Genomic DNA, 23,925 nt, shown 5'->3' on the forward strand with positions numbered 1-23,925 from the left:
ATGGCGGCCCGAAAGGTTTGTTCGGGCGTCGCCACTTCCTTGGGAGGCGGAGCCTTGTCTCTGGCCCGCCCCTCCACCCAAAAGACAACCACGCCCACTCAAGGAATAAACGACATTCCTGGGCCCTGGCCCTCTCTGCCGCTCGTAGGAACGGGGTGGCAGTATTTCCCCGGTGGTGAGTAGAACGTTCTTTTTCCCTTTTTAGCCGCCTTCGGCGGTTGCTTAAACACATTTCTCGATGGAATAAAAATTATTTCAATCAATATGTGTAGCTTTGAATATTGTTTTAATCTATAGGGTGATTGTAAAAGAATATTGAGGTTTCAAACGTGTTTATTAGTAAGAGTGGTAAAAAATGATTTTTTTTTTGAGCAATCACGATTGCTTATTGCTTTCATTTGACTGTTCTGATGTCCTATCATTTTATTTTCCCGCCAGCAGCCTCTGCAGCATCACCGTCGACCGGCCGCCTCACAATGCTGCTCCTCTAGCGAAAACCGTCTCCAGGTTGCATCCATGTCCTACACATACACGCATGTACACACACAAACACATACACATTACACAGACATACATACGCCTATGCACATACACAAACACACACTCAAACACATACACATAAACACATATACACACACGCATACATACAGAAACCTACACATACACTCACACCTACACACAACTACGCACACACTCATACCTGCACACAGACACAAATACATATGCCTACACACACATACATTCCCCTCTCCCCCACACAAACACTCATACACACAACTACCCACACACTCATACCTGCACACAGACACAAACACACATGCCTACACACATACTCATACCCCCTACACACAAACACACATACCCCCCCCCACACACATATAAACACGCCTACATACACACACACTCATGATTGCGAAAAACATAATTTGAATTCAAAAAGTCAAAACTCAAATTATTTTTATTTAAATACTTAAATCACACTAAACTTGTTCTATGTGCTCTCTTCCAAACACCTGAACAATATCACACCTATACCCAAACTCCTGCCATATCCGTACATGTACATTGTATCATTTACATTGTACAGTCACGGAAGTAGGTGCTGCAGTCATCCAGTTTTTCAGTCCGTCAAGAGTAGCAGGTAAGGAGAACAGAAACACAGAATCCTTCAAAAAAAAAAAAAAAAAACCCACAGGGTGTCAAGTCTGGTGAACGATTCCAGAAAGCTGCTGATCCAATATTCCCAGATAGGTAGCTTTATGAGACCCCACCATTCTTTTTGAATCCCTCTGTATCTATCCAACATTGGCACTTGGAGGAGTATTTGATCACGCCAGAATTAACTTGCCTCAGTCACCATTAGCAAACACGGAGTATCTTCAACCGGGTGGCCCCTATTCACGAGTTCAGCACCAAGGGCGGATTCAGGGGAGGGTCAAGTTGACAGGAATTTTATTATAATCTTTAATCAACTTCAAATTTTTAGATCCAAAAACAAAAGTACAAGGAATAAATGTTAACCCTTTTTTTTTGCTTGGTTCTGTCAGGAATTTCTTCTCAACGCGTCGTAATTCAAATGCTATTTTCAGTTTTTTTGCTCATTTTCAAAAGAACAATCATCTCTAATGAACTTAAAAGTTGGAGGGTACTGAGTTCGAACCTCGATGGTCGAAGACCCACCGTCGTCATTGAAGGGGACTGGGCGACGTAAAATACGCTCGTGGTCTCAATGTCCTCCAAGTGAAACGATACCTCTGGGGGTGCTAGCACCAGGTAGCTATTAGCTCCTGGACTAGTTCTAAATTCTCATTAACTGTTCGATCCGGTGATGGTGCTGCCATCTATAGGTATAAAAAATAATGGAGGCAAGGCACTTAGTATGCAGTCCTCGACATAAATACAGTTGAAGTCAGTTGCGACTCGGAATTGAAATCGAAAACTAAAAAGTTTTTTCAGACTACTCTTCCATCATAAAACACACGGCGTGTGTCCTTTTTTAACTATTTCATAGCTGTAATCTCATATATTACAAGTTTGCGATGACGTGACCAACCAAAATTTGGGAGAATATGATCCATGGCGATCCATTGCGCCATTGAAATATTTTAAGGGAGGAATGTAATTTGATAGGGTTTAGATTTCATTGGGGGAGGAGGGGTGTTTTGTAGCATATATGAGGGGTGTGTCATCCCCAATGGGTTACATAGGCCCCCCAAATTTTTTACATAGGCGGTATAACGTTGGCCATTTGAAACTTGAACCCCCTTATAAAAACTTCTGGATCCGCCCCTGCTCAGCACCAAATAGATCTGGTCACGACGGCACACACACACACACACACGCAATTGTGTAAGATTTTAACGCTATATACTATATCTCTTGTCACGGGGCATGCAAAAATAATGTTTTACATATACACATATAGATGCATGAATACATAGACTTGTGCCAATAAGTGATGGGCATAATCAGGATCTTTTGATACTCGAGATCTCGGGAAGCGAGTACTTCTGATAATCGAGTAATTGAAAATCGAGATCTTTTGAAATCGAGGGCTCGAGCGAATGACTTCTCGATTACTTTGAATCGAGTTCTCGAGATGTTTGAATCGAGTTCTCGAGATGTGTTAATCGAGAACTCGAGATGTGATAATCGACAACTCGAGTTTTGATAATCGACAACTCGGGTTTTGATAATCGACAAATCAGGTTTTGATAGTCGACAACTCGGGTTCTGATAATCGACAACTCGAGTTTTGATAATCGAGAACTCGAGTTTTGATAATCGAGAACTCGAGACCTGATAATCGAGAACTCGAGATTTGATAATCGAGAACTCGAGACCTGATAATCGAGAACTCGAGATGTGTTAATCGAGAACTCGAGATGTGATAATCGAGATACGCTAATCGAGAACTCGAGTTTTGATAATCGAGAACTCGGGATGTGATAATCGAGGACTCGAAATCTGATAATCGAGAACTTGAGTTTTGATAATCGAGATCTGATAATCGAGAACTCGAGATCTGATAATCGAGATCTGATAATCGAGTTCTCGAATGATCCTGAATAATCGAGTGATTCAATTATGCCCATGACTATAGTTCCAACCGTTCCAGGTCGCTACAACCTGTCGAACCTGCACGAGTCGTCGTTCGACAAGTTCCGGCGCTACGGCCCAGTGGTGCGCGAGGAATTCCAGTGGCGCCGGCCCGTGGTACACCTCTTCCGGCCCGAGGACTTCCAGACGGTGTTCCAGCACCAGGGCCGGTACCCCGTCCGGCCCGTCAGCGAGTTCGTCCAGCACTACCGACTCAGCAACCCGGACAAGTACGACACGCCCGGACTCGCCAACAGGTGAGGACTTCAATTTCGAAAAACTTTTTTCGGGAGACCTCCTCCTGAAGCTGGTCGAAAAAGACTTTTTTTTCAGCTAGAGTCCAGACACCCCCGATTTTTTTAAAACTTACTAATAGTGTTATGCTATAAAAGTTTTAACTTCTTAATCCAATGCTTAGGGGGTGCTCTATGACCCCTCCATTTAACATGAACAGTAGCATAGAAAATGTCCCAAGTTTAGGAACATTTCACTTCCCCAGCTGTTTTTTTTTTATATATAAATAACTATTTTATTGCAATGTATAAATGTATATGCATATTACCAAGCGTATATTGTAATATGTAGTATTGTTTTTTCAGTTCAATGTACTTTTTAACCCCTCACCCTACGCATGAAGTTAGGGGGAGGGGGTTGAGTACCCCTTTTCAGTTGAAATAGGAAAATAGGAAGCTAACATTCTTCCAGTACATGACTATCCACAAGTTTTAAAAGTACTGAGGGGTGTCCCCCCATCTCACATGTAAAAAAAAAGAATCCAGTAGAAACTTTTTTTTGCATGTATTTTTGAACCACCCTACTCCTCCTATTCCTTCAACGTTACCGAAATTGACAAAAAAAAAAAAAAAAAGCGCTATTTTAAGTCAATTTTAAACGTCTCGACTAGAGCACCTTCCCTTATCTTCTCCTTCAAAGGTGCACGCGTGCGTTTTGAGACTTCACTTTCGAAACATTTCCGGGAGGATTCTCCCGATGAGTCTGTCGGTGTTATCATAGAAGCATAAAATTGCGTTTTTAAGGCTAGAGACATTCGGTATATACTAGGGATGTGCCAATTAATCGGCAGTAATCGGTAAATGGCCATAACTTGCCGCTTTACCGATTATTCATAATGGGCCAAATTTTGCCATTTTTGGGCGGGAAACGTTTTTAAAAAGATCTTAAATCTTCAACAACCCACAGCTTCAAAATATAATAGAATCGAACCTCTTTAATCCGAACTCCCGTAATACAAAAGCCCGCTAATCGAACGTCTCCGAGACGAAATATACATGCTGTAAATAAAATTTATTTAGTGTATTGCTTTAGTGAGATAGTTTAAACTGAAGATGAGTGACGTTTTTAAAATTTAAAACTTTGACTCATTATGCACAGCAACACTGTGCTGTACTGTATTGTATGTGAATTGGCATCATTTGTTTTCTTATATAACTGTTTATGTTTACTGCAGTCAACCTCGTTTACGACGACCCCTGATTTTCTGAACTCGGAAAATCGAAATATTTATTGTAACACTGTTAAGCGTATGGGAGACTTACATGCTTTTAGCGAGGACGTAGCAAGTCCTACTCTGCCGAGTGCAGGTAAAGGGCAGTAACTGCAAATTTTTCTTTTTCTTTTCTTTTTGAGCAATCACGATTGCTTATTGCTTTCACTTGACTGTTTTGATGTGCTATCATTTTATTTTCCCGCCAGAACCCTCCGCAGCAACACGATACTGCTCCTATAGCGAAAACCGTCTCCAGGTTGCGTCCATATGCTACACACACGCGCATACATACACACACACACACAGATACACATACATACACCTAAACACATACACATTCACACATAAACACATACACACATACACCTACACACATACACAAACACATACACACATGCATACATACAGACACTTACACATACACACACAACACCTACACACATACACATACGCAAACACATACACACACTCATACATACAGACACCTACACATACACACACTCATACATACAGACACCTACACATACACAAACACATACATACATACAGACACTTACACATACACAAACACATACACACACAAACACATACACACACAACTACCCACACATTCATGCCTGCACACAGACACAAACACATATGCCTACACACACATACACATACCCCGCCCCCACGTACACAAATACTCATACACACAACTACCCACACATTCATGCCTGCACGCAAACACATACACACACTCATACATACAGACACATACACAAACACATACATACATACAGACACTTACACGTACACAAACACACACAAACACATACACACACAACTACCCACGCATTCATGCCTGCCCACAGACACAAACACATATGCCTACACACACATACACATACCCCGCCCCCACGCACACAAATACTCATACACACAACTACCCACACACTCATGCCTGCACACAGACACAAACACAGATGCATACACACACATACACAAACACAGATGCATACACACACATACACAAACACACATGCCTCCACACACATACACAAACACACATGCCTCCACACACATACACATACCCCCTACACACAAACACACATATTCCCCACACACAAACACACACACATACTCGTGATTGCGAAAAACATAATTTGAATTCCAGATGCCAAAAATTCAAATTAATATATATATATTTTTTTTGCATTTTTGTCATTTATTGTACGTCATCTTTATCGTACAAGCTCGCTTATTTATTTTCGGCTGAAAAAATCGTATGATTCCAACATTTCCCTATTGTTAATATTGAATCCAAACCACGTTTCTTCAAATGTCTCGAAAAATCATTTCTGCAGATACTGCCGTTCACCTGCACGATGCGATTGATAAAGTTTCTATTTCAATCCTTCAGCTAATCCTATCCGCACTCAACAGAAAGGTAGTGACGAGTCATTAATCCTCAGAAAAAGTGATGACGGTCCTTTTCTTTTTTTTTAATTTGTGCAAAAAGGAAACAAGAAAGAGTTCGATAAAAATCAACCAACTTCTTTGGTACCGGTATAAAAACAAACAAAATACAGTAATTGTATGAATGGGGTAGTTTCCAAAATTTTAAAAGTATTTTTTTCTGAAAGAGCATGCTTAAAAACATAGGGTCTGACGATTTTTTGAATAATTTCTTTAAGTTTAATATTTTTAAAAAAAATACTTAAATCGGTGCTCTTTCATCGTTTAACGCTTCTGCCGATGACATCACAAATGATGAAATGCCATTCAGTGTTGCCATTCACGGTCCAAAATATTTAATTCGCATCTTTACTCACGTGAATGGCAACGATAGGGTTGGTAGTAAGCGTAGAGCGCAATTTTAATTCGCTGCTTGCTTATCATAACGTGGAAATGCGGTAGAAAGATGCGCCAAAGAGCGTCATTTGTGACGTCATCAAGACCACGCCTTGTTTGAAAAATAGGACATTTTAATAAATTAATTTAAAAAAAAAACTGTTGGGAACATGAAAGTATTTTCTGGGTCCATTTAATTTTTTTTTTTTTTTGCTTGTTCTATCCATTTCAATGACTAAAAGTAATACTTTTGACTGAATTAAACCACCCCATTTCTATGATTTTTTTCCCAAACCCATTTTTACGAGCACTCGGTTATAGCAAGCAAATACCGCGTCCCCTTCACGCTCGTTATAAAGAGTTCGACTGTATCAATAAAATAAACTATTTTATGCTGCAAAGTATTTTCTCTTTTCTTTCTATAACACTTAAGTGTATAGAATAGAGTGTTTTTTATAACACATATTAGCGTTTTCTGCAACACTAGTGCTCTGATGAGCCACGTTCCAGCTTTTCGCTGTTGTTCAGTTTCGGACAGGTGATAAACATTCCACGTCCTGTCATCCGAACGAGTCGATTATCCGAACTAATTGGTTCGAATTGACGAGGTTCTAGCGTACATGAATTCCGTAGAAACGCTTTCTTTGTCGGCACACTGTGTATGCGGGGAAAACAACCTACAGTTTATAGTTCGCTAGTGCTTTGGAGTCGGATTAGCCAATCGGAATCAAGAACTGCTTTCGGTATAATCAAAGGAGAATATCATGGAGATAAGCTGGGGGGGGGGGGGGGTTCATGACCCCCATGACCCTCGCCTTGTATCCGCCACTGGGAGGGTTTACTGTTCTTCACATACTAAATATTTTTGCATGCATTAAATATTCAACCATACAATTAATTATCGTCTGTCAACAGCGTGGGGGACGAGTGGCACCGGATTAGTGGCGGATTAAGCTCAGCCGGATTAAGTGAAGTCCAGTTTAATACGGTCTGAATCAAACGAAATCTGGTTTAAAAGGGTCTGGATTGAGCGAAGTTCGGTTTAATGTGGTTCGGATGAAGCAAAGTTGCGGTTTAATCTTGTCCGGATTAAACGAATTGCGGTTTAATAGGGTCCGGATTAAGTGCAGTCCAGTTTAGTGTAGTTCGGATTAAGTGAAGTCCGGTTTAATGCGGTTCGGACGAAGCTAAATTCACGTTTAATAGTGTACGGATTAAACGCATTGTAATTTAATAGGGTCCGGATTAAGCAAAGTACCGTTAAATGATGCAGTCCGGATTACGCGAAACCTATTTAATACGGTCCAGATCAAACGAACTGCGGTTTAATAGGGTGCAGATTAATCAATGTCCGGTTTAATTGGGTCCGGATTAAGTGAAGTCCGGTTTAATGTAATTCGGATTAAGTGAAGTCCGATTTAATGCGGTTCGGATGAAGCTAAATTCACGTTTAATAGGGTACGGATTAAACGCATTGCGGTTTAATAAGTTCCGGATTAAGCAAAATCCGGTTAAATGATGCAGTCCGGATTACGCGAAACCTGTTTAATACGGTCCAGATCAAACGAACTGCGGTTTAATAGGGTGCAGATTAATCAAAGTCCGATTTAATTGGGTCCGGATTAAGTGAAGTCCGGTTTATAACTGTCCGGATAAAGCAAAGTTTCGGCTTAATACGCTCTGCATTGATGAGGGTTTACTGTACTTCACATACTGAATATTTTAAAGTACATTTAATATTATAGCCATACAATTAACTACATGGGTGATTGTGAGTTCATCAAAAAATACCTGAAAGTTTCAAAGCGAGAACGGAGGGGGGGGGGGGGGGGGGGGGGTTAATCTTTGGCCCCTATTATTTAAGCGCAGCTTTGCCATAGTATTAAATAGTCCTGAGTCAAAATATTGTGTGCACATTTGATTAAATTTTTAATGAGTTACAAAGTTACTTTTGAGCTAGTGTTATACAAATTATCTTGACATTTGTCCACCTTAAGGCTCTTACAGATATATTTGATGAGTATTATACAATTTTAAAAAATCGCGGAGGTAGGGAGATAAAAGCATAACAAAAAAAAAAAACATAATTCCGGTATTTTCGGACATAAAAATACCGGAAATACGTCCGAAAATACCGGAAATTCGGTAAAATACCGGAACACAATCAACCCTGTTTAATTATCGTCTGTCGACAGCGTGGGGGAGGAGTGGCGCAGGCTGCGGAAGATGCTGACCCCCGTCCTGAAGCGGATGAGCGCCCTGGACGACATGGTTTGCGACATGGACGCCCTCTGCGAGGACTTCGCCGAAGTGATCCGGGCGGGGAGGGAGGAGGGGTCCTGCGTCGTCGACAACCTGCAGGAGTACGTGTACAGGCTGGCCCTGGAAGGTGAGAACACTTTGACCTCAAATTTACTATTACAGTCGAACCTCCATATATCGAAGTTCCACATATCGAAATTTTCTATATATCGAAATCCCAGCACATTTCTACGTTCATTACACAGAAAAATTGTTTCTATATATCGAAAAAATCTCTATATATCGAAATTTTCTATATATCGAAATCCCAGCAAATTTCTATGTTCATTACATAGAAAAATTGTTTCTATATATCGAAAAAATCTCTACATATCGAAAATTTCTATTTATCGAAATTTTCTATATATCGAAATCCTAGCAAATTTCTATGTTCATTACACAGAAAAATTGTTTCTATATATCGAAAAAATCTCTATATATCGAAATTTTCTATATATCGAAATTCCAGCAAATTTCTATGCTTATTACATAGAAAAATTGTTTCTATGTATCGAAAAAATCTCTATATATCGAAATCCCAGCAAATTTCTATGTTCATTACACAGAAAAATTGTTTCTATCTATCGAAAAAATCTCTATTTATCGAAATTTTCTATAAATCGAAATCCCAGCAAATTCTATGTTCATTACACAGAAAAATTGTTTCTATATATCGAAAAAATCTCCATATATCGAAATTTTCTACATATCGAAATCCCAGCAAATTTCTATGTTCATTACACAGAAAAATTGTTTCTATATATCGAAAAAATCTCTACATATCGAAATTTTCTATATATCGAAATCCCAGCAAATTTCTATGTTCATTACACAGGAAAATTGTTTCTACATATCGAAAAAATCTCCATATATCGAAATTTTCTATATATCAAAATCCCAGCAAATGTCAATGTTCATTACACAGAAAAATTGTTTCTATATATCGAAAAAATCTCTACATATCGAAATTTTCTATATATCGAAATCACAGCAAATTTCTATGTATAACACCAACGGCTGTCTTTTGTCGAAAATTTGTAAATTTAAACTCGGTTGATTCTGTTTTAATTTTTTGTGCTTTCTTCATCGTATCTAAACTAGTTATTTTGTATACGGTACTTATATATGGTATTTTATTGGCTTTAAGTTATGTTGTGAAAACTTACAAACAATTTTGCTGTATTGCATATATTTTAACTGTTTGAAGAAAGTATTATGCCACAGCTAAGTTTTTGCGGAAGGACAATTTTCACTTTATTTGTCCTCATTTTAGCCTGTTTGCGGTTTATCCGCGATTTTTATTATCCGCGGCACTTGTGCCCCCCAATTCCGCGGATTAACGAGAGTTTACTGTATCCTTTTTTTTTGCACATCTAAGCAGAAAACTATTGTTATTCATAGAATTCATTAGAACAGCTCTGCCATGGGCAAGTAGGTAACCGGCAGTATCAAAAAATATTTTCCTATTTATTTATTTATTTTATCGATGTTATTATTTTCTTTTATTTATTTATTTATTTTTCGTCAGCTATTTTACTTTAGCTTTATTGTACAAACTTACTTGTTCGGTTTCCGCTGAAAATACGGCATGAAAAGAACGCCGTATTCCAACATTTCCTTATTGTCGTTATGGAATCCAAAACGCGGTTCTTTAACTGTCTGAAAAACTCATTTCTGCAGATACTCTGGGTACCGACAAATGGAAAGTGCCCCCCCCCCCCGGGAAGAGCAAATGGAAAGTGCCCCCCCCCCGACCATAAGCCCCGTAAAGAGGCTGTGGCAATTGCATGGCAAAACATCACAATAGCACAGGCATCAAGTAACATGCCAAATATGCAATTCAGACATTATGAATGCTGGACATCTTACATGCTCAGATCTTGACAAAGAGTCCCAGTAACCTGGAGAGATAATATTGGAACGGCAGAAATTACATGAGCTCTTCGTAAAGTCTATCTTTTTGCTGCTCTTTATACTATATTGGTGTTTAATTCTTAAATTTATTATCGTGCAGTTTTTTGTTGTTTTGATCTAGTTCTCATTTTAATTCCTTTTGTATTTTGTTATCATTCATACTCTTAACGGGCTACCGCGGTATAACGCATTGAAAGTTTTTCCGTGTACAGTGCCGCCTATCGGTGGTTTCTGAACTAGAAAGGTTTAATAAATAACTCTCAAGCGCGTCGCTTGAATTATTTGCGGCTCAAATTAGAACGCATTCAAAAGCCCTTTTAAGAGGGCATCTTTTTTTCTTGCTGACACGGTGTATGCAATTTAACGGACGTTTGTTTTGAGCAAAAACTAAATTTTTAAGTACACTCAAACCTGTTTTTATGCGATGAATATGGACCGCATAAAAAAATCGCATTAAAAAAATTGTTTGAAACTTCACCAGTAGCTTTAAAAAGTTGTTTTCGCAAAACAGTTAAAAAATATTTTTCTTATGATTACCGCATAAAAAAAGTTTCACATAGAGAATAACCCAAAAATTTACAAAATCATTTTTTAAACGAAACCAAAATAAACCAAGTGATGATAATTTTGCCGAATCGTCGGACAAAATTTCGCGAATAAAGAAATTTTTGGGAGGTCACAGTGACTTCTCATCGAGGAAGATACTACCTCACACTCGTTTTAAAAATAATTTCGTCACTTGAATCCCAATCTGATTGAAATTTTAATACACCGCAAAAAAAAAAAAAAAAAAAAACAGGTTAGGGTGTATGTTGCAAAATCTTTAGATAAAGACTAAAGCGTTTCATCTAGCCTCTGGAGCGCATGTTGTTTTATTTAATTATTTTTTTTCAAATAAAGCTTCTTTGCTTGCAGCCGTGTACCTGCTGAGCCTGGAGGTCCGCCTGGGCTGCCTGGAGCCTCGGCTGAGCCCCAGCGGCGACGCCTCGGCCATGATCTCCTCCGTGAAGCTGCTCTTCGAGGCCTTCCAGGAGCTATACTACGGCCTGCCCCTCTGGAAGTTCGTGCAGACCGAGTCCTACCGCAAGCTGGACCGCGCAGAGAGCACCATGTACGAGTAAGTCAGCCTATCCTCTTTATAGGTCGGCCGCAAGGAGCGCACCGATGGGAGGTCACTATGACCATCAAAAAGAGATAAAATTTAGGGAGTCATCAAATCAGATGCAGAGTTAAGATATTGAAAGTTTGAAGCAGAAATAAAAATGAGTCAAAAAATACAAAATTTTACTTTTTATATGGGCCCTTGATCCCCTGACTTATGTTTAGGGAAATAATCTTCATTGAAAAGTCATTCCAACAGAAAAAGTTTGACATTATTACGACCCATATTCACCGAGCTCTGAAACACACCACTTTACACTCGTAATCAATAACTGTTAATATCAATAACTGTTGTTATCAATAACTCGTTATTCGAATAATTCTGCCCCAGCAATATTTCGAAGTTGAAGTCCTGAAAATGAAATTGAAGTCTTGATGTAAGAAATTATATGCTCCACGCGGTTACATTGCGTAACACTTGACAGGGACCCCAAGAACTTGGGATCCCCTTGGGAGAAACTTGGGATCTCCATAATTGCGCAATGGGGCTTTCCGCGAATGCCTACTGCGCAGATGCATGAGAGCGCCTGGGTTATATGGCTATAGACAGTCGTGAAGGCATGACTGCAAAAAAACCTCCTGACCGAATAGCGGGATAACTTTATGACATATCTTTTGACCGCTATTCGGGAAAAAGGGCAACTTGGCTGCCCATCATATATACTGTGAGTAGAAAAATAAATTAGTTTGTGTGTATTGTGAATATGGTCTCTTCAATTCCTCCCTCTCCAAAATTTGATTTATGGAAAATGTGACAAAGAAGAAGGGGCGAAAATCCTCTTCAATAACAGCTTTTGAGGGAAAATATAGCGGTTAACAAGGGTTTGAAACTAAATGCGTACATACAGTGTGATTTTTTAAACTGTTCGAGGTTTTGTAGAGTGTTTTTGCGTAACACGGCATATCATTTGCATTTATTTTGGAATAGCAATCTTTATCTTTCTTTACTAATAATAAAGTTGAAAGTCGTCAGGATCTCTGTGACGCGCATAGCGCCTAGACCGTTCGGGCGATTTTCATGAAATTTGGCACAAAGTTAGTTTGCAGCATGGGGGTGTGCACCTCGAAGCGATTTTTCAAAAATTCGATTTTGTTCTTTTTCTATTCCAATTTTAAGAACAAAATTCTCATAAGATGGACGAGAAAAAAAACGAAATTATCAATACGTGAAACCGTAACCAAGCCAATTAGCGAGAAAATTCACCATACATTATATGTAAATATACAGGTGAACCGAAAGACCTTTTAATTTTCTATTACGGGCAAAGCCGTGCGGGTACCACTAGTGAAAAATATAAATACATTTATTTTTTTACTTCGGCAACCTGACATTCCTCTGAAAGAGCGATCAGTTCCAATCTCATCTTTTATATGGTCCCTTAAAACTTTGAACTCTAATATCTCCTTGAGTTTTGGTCGCACGAGTGTCAAGTTTTTTTGTGTTAGTAATATCTTTTAATTGAGATTATTTCCCTAAATATAAGTTAGGGGACCTAGGTACAGGGCTGATTGTGAGTTCATCAAAAAATACCTGAAAGTTTCAAAGCAAGAACGGGGGGGGGGGAATCTTTGGCCCCTATTACTTAAGTGCACCTATGCCATAGTATTAAATAGTTCAATAGTCAGAGTCGAAATAGTGTGTGTACATTTGATTAAAATTTTAATGGGTTACAAAGTTACTTTTGAGCTGGTGTTGTACAAAATTATCTTGACATTTGTCCATCTTAAGGGATAGGTGTCCATCTTAAGGCTCTTGCAGGTATATTTGATGAGTATTATATAATTTTTAAAAAGTTGCGGAGGTAGGGAGATAAAAGCATGACAAAAAGAAACATAATTCCGGTATTTTCGGACATAAAAATACCGGAAATACGTCCGAAAATACCGGAAATTCGGTAAAATACCGGAACACAATCACCACTGCTAGGACCCGTATAAAAAGTTAAATTTTGTATTTTCTGACTCATTTCTATTTTTGGTTCAAATTTTCACTACCTTAATTCTGCATCTGATTTTGAAAATTTTTTCAATTGGAAATATGCATCTTGGACTAACAGTTGCGAAATTAGAGGGGTGGGGGGGGTGGGGGGGGGAGTGATCTAAAATTCGAGAATTTTTTCCCCTCACATTTTTGCATTTCTTTGAAACTTGGCTCATCGATTGTATCCTTCAAGGTTATCAAAAGTCCAAATTTTTAGATTTTTATCTCTTTCATTTTTTTTTTATTTATGACACTTTGATTTTTAGAAATACCCACTTTTTTTTCATGGATGCTCGAAAATAAAATGGTCGATAACTCAGCACCAAATACAGATAGAAAGATTTGGTAAAAAGCATTTTAAAGTACATTAGTTGCTGTTTAATATGATATGCAACATGACTAATTTTGTAAAAAAATTTATATTTAAAAATTTAAATTTACATTTAAAATTTGAATTTCTCAAAAAACATACAATGAATTTTTTTTAAAAAACTCCCAAAAATGTTTGTGTATTTTATCTTCATTTGTGCAAAGTTTCAAGTTGGGATCTCAAAGGGATCATATTTTTATGAATTTTTAAATAAAATTTGACTTAAGAAATAATGATATTTTTCAGATTCTATTTAGTTAAATATGGGATTCTGTTACTTTTGATGGTCTAGTGAGTAGTATAAGTAAACATGACTATGCTTGAAATGAGCTGCTATGAACTTGTAGATAGGTAAGCCCCTCCACCCGGCACCACCACTTTTAATCTTTTTTTTGAGCAATCACGATTGCTTATTGTTCTCATTTGACTGTTTTGATGTCCTATCATTTTATTTTCCCACCGCCACCCTCCGCACCATCACCGTCGACCGCCTCCTCACGATGCTGCTCCTACAGCGAAAACGGTCTCCAGGCTGCATCCATGTCCTACACACACGCGCATACATACACAACTACTTATACACACACACACGCACATACCCTTACACACACATACACAAACACATGCACACAACTACCCACACATTCATGCCTGCACACACACTCAAACACATATGCTTACACACACATACACATACCCCCCACACACACATTCATATACACAACTACCCGCACACTTATACCGCCACACAGACACAAACATACATGCCTACACACACATACACATACCCCCTACACACAAACACACATACCCCCCACACACAAGCACACACGCCTACATACACACACTCGTGATTGCGAAAAACATAATTTGAATTCAAGATGTGAAAATTCAAACTAATTTTTTTTTAAAGTTTTCAAAATTTAAAAAAATAAAATAAAATAAAACAAAATGAATAGTAAACTTATTAAAATGTGGTAAATGTTCTTCTTCAAAATAAGACGAAGTATATACCCCCCCCCCCCCCGACCCATGATTTTCCTATTTGTCACTTGTCTAACCGGACTTTTCTCCGCAGCGTGGTTAGCCGCCGGATCCGGGAGATGATCGAGGAGCAACCCCGGACCGTCCAGGAACCGTCGCCCGGACAGCGCCCCAACGTCCTGCAGAGTCTCCTGGCCAACAAGAACCTCACGGAAAAGGAAATCCGGGTCACAGTCATCGACTTCATCTCCGGCGGAATCTTCACGGTAAGCACGATCGATTTTAGGAGTCGGAGTCGAACTGATTTTGGGGTGAAGGAGTCGGAGACTCTGAAAATCCTAGCTTTATTTACGCTGCGACTTCGCAGTCTTGGAATTTCTGAATAAGCAGAGTAGGCAGCTAGCTGCCTAGGGCGGTAAAACTTGACTTTAATCATTTTTTATTTACCATTCTTAAAAATAAAACATCAGTTTTTTTTTTTTTTTTTTACTGCAACATATATTTTTTATTTTTAAATGCAAGGTCCGGCTATTCATTTCCAGGACTGACGTAACTGTAGGAGAACGAAAAGCCGGAAGATGACGCTAATGATTGCATTTTGAAGAGCGTTTTATTTTGCGCATGCGCAGTGCACTCGGTTCCATGCTGAAGTAGGTGGTTCTCGTGGAAAAGCGCATTAAAACGTAGTAACTTCGACAACAGGAATTTGAGAGCTACGTTTTAATTCCGGGAATAACCAACGTTTTGTAGCACAAAAACTACAGATTACTGCAGACCCGAGTTTCGGGGTTTCAAGGAACTCCTTTTTCAGTGCAAAATAGTGAGCTTTTGGATTTTAAGACATTCTGCAAAAGTGCCGATTATCTATAAACAGCCGATTTATCAGCTGAAATATAAGTTTAGCCGATGGGGTTTAAACCAATGGGTTTAAGCGTACAGAGAGTTTGTTATTTCCTTTAACTTCTCTGCACAAAGGTAATTATTTATTTTTCTGGGAAAAAGGGTCCTGATTAAAATTAAAAAAAAAAAAAAAACAACTGATTTTTAGGGAAAAAGGATCAGGTTTTGAAAAATAAAAAAGGACTTCAGGGCATTGAAACTAAAAGGGAAACTTTTAGAGAAAAAAGTGACCTGAAACCTTGAGCTTTTTCTGCATTCTTCTTTCTTTACTGTCACGCTGACAACCCGCCATCTTTTTCCTCCAGGTGACCAACACCTTCAGCTTCCTGCTGTACCACCTGTCCCGGAACCCGGATGTCCAGGAGAAACTGTACCGGGAAGTGAGTGACGTCATGCCCGACGGGGTGGTCACCAAAGACGCCCTCAAGCAGATGCACTACCTCAAGGCCTGCGTCACAGAATCCTACAGGTGCGCCAGATTTTTTTTTCACAATTTCTACTTTAAAACTGCTTGAAATCTGTCAAAAACAATGGGGTTGCATCCTTCAGTCAATAGAACTACTTTCAGTCACTGTAGTCGATAGAATGAGCAAAAAAAAAAAAAAAAAGTGGAGCGAGAAAAATCTTTTTTTCAAAACGTTAAATTTTTAATTAATTTTCTTAAATGTCCGATTTTTCAAATAATGGTCTTTACGTCACAAGTGATGAACTTTGGCGCGCATTTCACAGGCGCCCTGAATACAATCTGTGGCGCTACTGTCTACCGCTTGCTGTCTACTGCGTTTTCATGTTAAGATAATTCAGAAGTGAATTAAATATTGCGCTCTACGCTAGCTATCAAACGTATTATCGTTGCCAACACATGTGAGTAAAGATGCGAATTAAATAGTGCGTTCTGCCCGTATGGTATCAGTGAACGGCATTTCATCATTTGTGATATCAGGAGCAGCAGCGTAAGCAATGAAAGCGCACCGATTAAAATGTATTTTTTTTTAATATTAAACTTTGTCCAATTATTTTTAAAATGGTCAGATGCTATTGTTTTAAGCATACTCTTTCAGAAAAAAATACTTTTAAAATTAAGGAAATACGACCCCATTCAGTATAAATCATTTTCCAAGAACCTTGGGAAAATTTTGTCTTCTGCGCAAACACCAGGGCTTTCTATTGATGTTTATCCTTTACATCATTACAAATTTAGCAAATAGTGATTATTTTTATATTTTTAAGTGTTTTGCGTTTATTACCTTCATTTTCGCACAATATTACTTTAGGTCTTAAAACTTATCGCCAAGTTGGCATCGTTCTCTGCGCTATATTTGGCGAAAAATCACCAAAAGTCGCCAAGCTTGGCACAATTGCGAACTTTTCACAAAAGTAGTAGTTCAAACCTAACAGATACATAAAACCTGTGACTTCTAGACTTCAGGAGTAAAATATGTGTGAATAGAAAGTGCTAGAATGTTCGTTCAATGCTACAACAGAAGACTCTCCGAAGTGAGTTCAGTCTAGTTTTTCACTAGGCTGTGAATGTGCTTGGTTCTGCGTGTTGTTAGAGCTGGACACTGTATAACAAGCTGTTTGGTATTTATTTATGCTGACATAGGTTGCGTTCGTATACCGCGACCGGTCGCTGCCGGTCGGTTGATCACATGACAGTTAATATATTTTTTTATGTTTCAGGTTGACGCCGACCATCCCCACCATAACTAGGATCCTTCCAGAGGACATCGAGGTGTCGGGGTATAACATACCGGCCGGGGTAAGTATTTTACCAAACTCCCCATTGCAATCCTGTCAGGGTTGGTAAAAACCCGGGTTTTTTAATAAAAGTCCATGGACCCATGGTTTTTTAAAATAAAACCGCAAAAAATGCTTTTTTTTTTTGAGCAATCACGATTGTTTATTGTTCTCATTTGACTGTTTTGATGTGATATCATTTTATTTTCCCGCCAGCACCCTCTGCAGCACCACCCTCGACTGGCTCCTCACGATGCTGCTCCTCTAGCGAAAGCCGTCTCCAGGTTGCATCCATGTCCTACACACACGCGCATACATACACAACTACACATACACACACACATGCGCACACAAATACATACACCTACACACACTCAAACACATACATACACACACGCATACAGACACCTGCACATACATACATACACCTACACACACAACTACCCACACACTTAAACACACACTCAAACACATACATACACACACGCATACAGACACCTGCACATACATACATACACCTACACACACAACTACCCACACTTATGCCAGCACAAACACACATGCCTACGCACACATACACATTCCCCACACACACACAAACACTCATACACACAACTACCCACACACTCATACCTGCACGCAGACACAAACACACATGCCTAAACATACACACAACTACCCACACACTCATGCCTGCACACAGACACAAACACATATATTCCTACACACACATGCACATTCCCCCCCACACACACAGACACTCATACACACAACTACCCACACACTCATACCTGCACGCAGACACAAACACACATGCCTAAACATACACACACGCCTACACACAACTACCCACACACTCATGCCTGCACACAGACAGAAACATATATTCCTACACACACATACACATTCCCCCCCACACACACAAACACTCATACACACGACTATCCACCCACTCATACCTGCACACGGACACAAACACACATGCCCACGCACACATACACATACCCTCTACACACAAACACACATACCCCCCATACACACATAAACACACACGCCTACATACACACACAAACTCGTGATTGCGAAAAACATAATTTGAATTCAAGATGTTAAAATTCAAATTAATTTTTTTTTTGTCTTTTTTTAGGGAGAAAAGGTGGGGCACCTGTAGCATATTGTAGCCTAAGCATATGGACAAAGGGTAGAAATTGTCTTGGGCTGGAAAAACTAGGAAACTCGTTAAAATTCAGCGTTTTCTGAAGAAAAGTATAAAAGACAATGAAAACCAGGAATGGTGAAGTTTCCGATTTTGTACATTCTAGGATTACCAACAGTTTAGGCTAAGTTATTTCTCAAGCGATAAAATGTATTGTCTTTTTTAGTTACTACATTTTTTTTTTCGCATTTTACTTTATTGTATTTCATTTTGTTATGAAAAACTACAGTAGACCCTCAAATTGTCTAAATCCCTTTTTATTTGACATTTTTGTGGTAGTCATTTAAATATCTCTTATTTCTGGAAATTTCGATTTACCAAACATCGGTTATTGATTGAAACTGTACTATAAGTTTTCGTTACGACACTGGTTCTGCTATCTAATATGGAAGATAGTAAAGCCAAATATTGTGAGCAACTGGCTAGACATCCCGACTTTCGTGTCTAGAAAATTCATCAAAATCTCAGACGTGAAGCCAGAAAGTTGCACAGAGACAATGGAAACCGGACACAAGGGAATGAGTTTGAATCCCTGGTATGCCGTAAAATCGCATCGGAACACTTTTCAGCTTTGACACAATTTAAAAAAGAAGTAATAAAATATTTTTCTAAAGATTTTTTTTTTGAGCAATCACGATTGCTTATTGCTTTCATTTGACTGTTTCGATGTCCGTATGATTTTATCTTCCCACCATCTCTCTCTGCAGCACCACCGTCGACCGGCTCCTCACAATGCTGCTCCTCTAGCGAAAGCCGTCCCCAGGTTGCGTCCATATCCTACACACACAAACACATACACACACACACAAACACATACACACGCATAAATACAGACACCTACACATACACACGAAAACACATACACACACAACTACCCACACATTCATGCCTGCACACAGACACAAACACACATGCCTACACACACATACACATACCCCGCCCCCACGCACACAAATATTCATACACACAACTACTCACACACTCATACCTGCACACAGACACAAGCACACATGCCTACACACACATACACATACCCCCCTGCACACAAACACACATACCCCCCTCACACACACACCTACATACACACACACGCTCGTGATTGCGAAAAACATAATTTAAGTTCAAGAGGTCAAAATTCAAATTAATTTTTCCGCTCATAATCATGTGGGTCTTCCCTTCGCTTTTTTTTTTCTTCTCTTTAAATTCGTTAACCTGTACCATCGTTTTAGAGCAATCACGATTGCTTATTGTTCTCATTTGATTGTTTTGATGTCCTTTGATTTTATTTTCCCGCCAGCACCCTCCGCACCATCACCGTCGACCGGCCGCCTCACGATCTGCTCCTCTAGCGAAAGCCGTCTCCAGGTTGCATCCATATACTACACACACGCGCATACACACACACGCCTACAAACTCACACACCTACACACACACACTTACACATACACACACTCCTACACACACATACACACACTCATGCCTGCACACAGACACAAACAGACATGCCTACACACACACACACACACACGAATGCCTACACACACAGCACTGCAAACACGCACACACATGCATACATACACTCACACACACACATGCGCCTACACAAACACACACGCGCATACATACACACACACGCGCATACATACACACACACGCTCGTGATTGCGAAAAACATAATTTGAATTCAAGATGCCAAAAATTCAAATTAATATATTTTTTTTGACAAGAAACTACGGTCTTGTTTAGTTCACGCAATTTTAAGCAAGAACAAAACATTTTGAACAGTTTGTATATTTATAGTGTTAAAATTGCGGGTTGCACATGGCACCTTTTACGGTGAAATATTGTAGTTTCAGCGGTACCCCAGTAAGAGGCACCCCCTATGTGACCCTGAAAGGTGCCAATTGGATCATGATCGAACTATACTGGGTAATTATCATTAAAGTCCCAATTTCAAAGTGTTCTAATTTTAAAACTATACTGCTAAGAATGACTTAATATTTCACCAGAGCAGTCCTGAGGCGATGAAATTAGTTTGGCAAAAAAGAATACGAGGTAATATGTGTGCATCACATGACTTCCTTTTACTCCAACCACAAAACTTGGCGACCAAAAGACTGGCGATATATCGCCAAGTGTCCGACAAATTATATCACTACTTGAGTTTACATCGAAATTAATAATGATTTCCCCCAAAAAAGGGGTATAACACCCCCTTTGGAGCATCCGAATGCAACCAAAACAGAAGATGCACAACTAGACCTCACTAGGAGTCCACGTACCAAATTTCAACTTTCTAGGACATACCGTTTTTGAGTTATGCGAGATACATACACACATACGCACATACATACGTACATACAGACGTCACGAGAAAGTTCGTTGTAATTAACTCGTAGGTCGTCAAAATGGATATTTCGGGTGTCTGTACGTTTCTAGGCATATATCCACGTGTGGTCGGGTCGAAAAAAAACTCAACATTCATTCGGGAGTGAGAAAAATGGAAATTAAGGTAGTTTTATGAGTGAAAATTTTTTCGCGAATACAATACTTCCTTTTTGTAAAAGGAAGTAAAAACGGTTCCAAAATGTGCCGATAGATGGCACTGACGGGGTAATTTAAGGGGCAAAGCCCACTAACGTGTCTCTTCCCCCAGGTCCCCCTGTTCTGCAACTTCATGGTGCCGTGCATGCAGCCGGACCGGTTCCGGGAGCCGCACCGCTTCGAGCCGGACCGCTGGACGGACCCGGACCGGAAGCACAACCCCTGGAGCATCCTGCCCTTCGGATACGGGAACCGGATGTGCGTGGGGAAGCGGTTCGCGGAGCTGGAGATGCACAGCGCACTCGCCAAGGTGAGAAAAAAAAATCAGATCACTAATCATGGCCGCACTATAGATGGCGGACACACGCTGCCGCTTAACGGGCCTTGCCAATTTATTTCTTTTTTCTGTGCTAAACCATGGCCCCACTTAATTCTAATAGGCGGTGAGAATCGCTGAAACTCATGACATACTTGCCAACCTTCGAAGGAAAAAAAAAAACAGGAGATTTTACTAGAGGTATATAGGTGATTCACCATCGACATATCCTCGCTACAGAATTATTAAATTATGCTTCTAAATAACATGAATACTAAATTTAAAGTCAAATGGGGATTTTTTGCAGATGTAAGCAAATTGGTAGCAGCAAGAAAAATAGACTGCAAAGGAAAAACTAAATAATAAGGAGTGAATTTGCTTAAAGTTTCGTACATTCTCCTGTTTCTACCAGCAAAGTGGCTACAAAAATTTAATTACAAAAATCCGAAAAAAAAAAGGAAATCAATATATAATGAAAATACAATATGAAATAAATAGGTATAGGGTAGCACATGTTAAAATAACTTCAAACATTAAAAATAATTGAAATAATTTCAAGATGCAAAAGGATTGAAATCTGCTGCCATTTTCGTCAAAGCACGTGCTTCGTTGAACATGAAAAGTGGAAAGCTTCTAAAAAATAAATTTTTACTAAATGAGTTATTAATTGGAAAAATTCTTATTCCCCGACATTGGTAGACTAGAAAAGGGCGCCATCTACTGAGAAGAAAGTGAAACTTTTTGATGATTGACTGAAAAAACTGCAAAACCGGGAGAAAATCGTAAAAAACGGGAAATCGGGAGATGGAAGCAAAAAACGGGAGTCTCCCGTTAAGAACAGTTGAGTTGGCAAGTATGTTTTACTATTAAAGCGCTGTGTGGTCTTTATTTGTGATTTTTGTTTGCAGTTGGTGTACAGATTCAAGCTGGAGAGCACGGGTCAGGAGGTCAAGTGCAAGCAGGCGTTCATAGTGGTGCCCTCCCACCCCATATCCATCATCTTCAAGGACCGGTGATCGGCACTCGGCAACCGACTCCAAATCCGGTGGCAGTTTAGCCTCGAAGGACGTCCGAGAAAGATCTTCGCCTTCCTAAACGTCGAGAGTGGTTAAGCCCTGGTTTCCTAGAAGCGAAATCACCGAGCTTTGGCGTCGCTACTCGGCGTGACGCTGAAATCAAAGTCAAGTGATTCCGGCGTGGCCACTCACGACGTCGATTTGGCTCGGGCGCGCATGCGCAGAAGAATCAAGTTTTCCTATCGGCGAGAAGCGACGCCGAAGGTCGGTGATTCGCTCCAAGGAAACCAATGCTTTCGGCGTTGGTCTCTTACGCCCTGAGGGCGCAGGTTCGAACCCGAATCCAGTCGGGGGTTGTCGAAATACAAACAAATCGGCAGCTTCCATGTCGTATGATCATGCGGCATGTAAAAGATCCCTCGAGTACTCGTTTGGCTTGGAGTGCTCTCGGCAAAATTATAGTAAGTTTCGCATCGAATAGAACTCAGGTGACTCCATCTGGTGAGGAAACTGGGCGACTAAATTCTCTTGGTAACGGCATCCGCTGATAGCGGTAGAGAAAGAAACGATGCCATAATAGAGGATCGCATTAGGTCTGTAAAAAGGGTAGTGCTTCCGACGCAGCCCCATTACAAAGAAGTAGTACAGTGCAGAACCTTTTATCCGGGAACCAAAAAACCGGGAAACCAGAAAACCGGCAACTTTTTGCCCATTTTCCCGCCACTTTTCAAAAATACGCATTTTTGGCAATTTTTGAGAAACTAAGCATTTTTTTTTTTTTTTTGAAATACCTAAAAGAACATGAACGGTTTCTTAATAAATACCATATTACTCATCTATAACTCGGGAAAAAGTTAACAAAAACGAACTTCAAAGGGTTATTTTGTAAGCGGCAAAAAATTTCCGAAATATTTTCTTGAATTAAAGAGTACGCTCGTAAGTCCAAAATTTTCGTGTTTCATTCCAACTGAAACCTAAAGAAATAAATATTGTCACATTCTAATGCAATATTTTATTGTGAATTTCCTTAAATTAAATTAAA

At 39.5% G+C, this 23,925-nt stretch overlaps 1 protein-coding gene across 1 annotated transcript; it reads left to right on the forward strand.

The window, feature by feature from the left end:
- On the forward strand, window positions 1-22,883 carry LOC129233134 (ecdysone 20-monooxygenase-like). Its single transcript, XM_054867196.1, has 9 exons — window positions 1-175; window positions 3,119-3,356; window positions 8,635-8,828; window positions 11,570-11,771; window positions 15,245-15,416; window positions 16,356-16,519; window positions 17,734-17,812; window positions 21,664-21,861; window positions 22,776-22,883. The coding sequence occupies exons 1-9, from the start codon at window positions 1-3 to the stop codon at window positions 22,881-22,883; spliced, it is 1,530 nt and encodes a 509-aa protein (XP_054723171.1).
- Window positions 22,884-23,925: the final 1,042 nt, after the last annotated feature.

Source organism: Uloborus diversus, unplaced genomic scaffold (assembly GCF_026930045.1).
Source record: "Uloborus diversus isolate 005 unplaced genomic scaffold, Udiv.v.3.1 scaffold_18, whole genome shotgun sequence".
In the NCBI taxonomy this organism is placed as follows: domain Eukaryota; kingdom Metazoa; phylum Arthropoda; class Arachnida; order Araneae; family Uloboridae; genus Uloborus; species Uloborus diversus.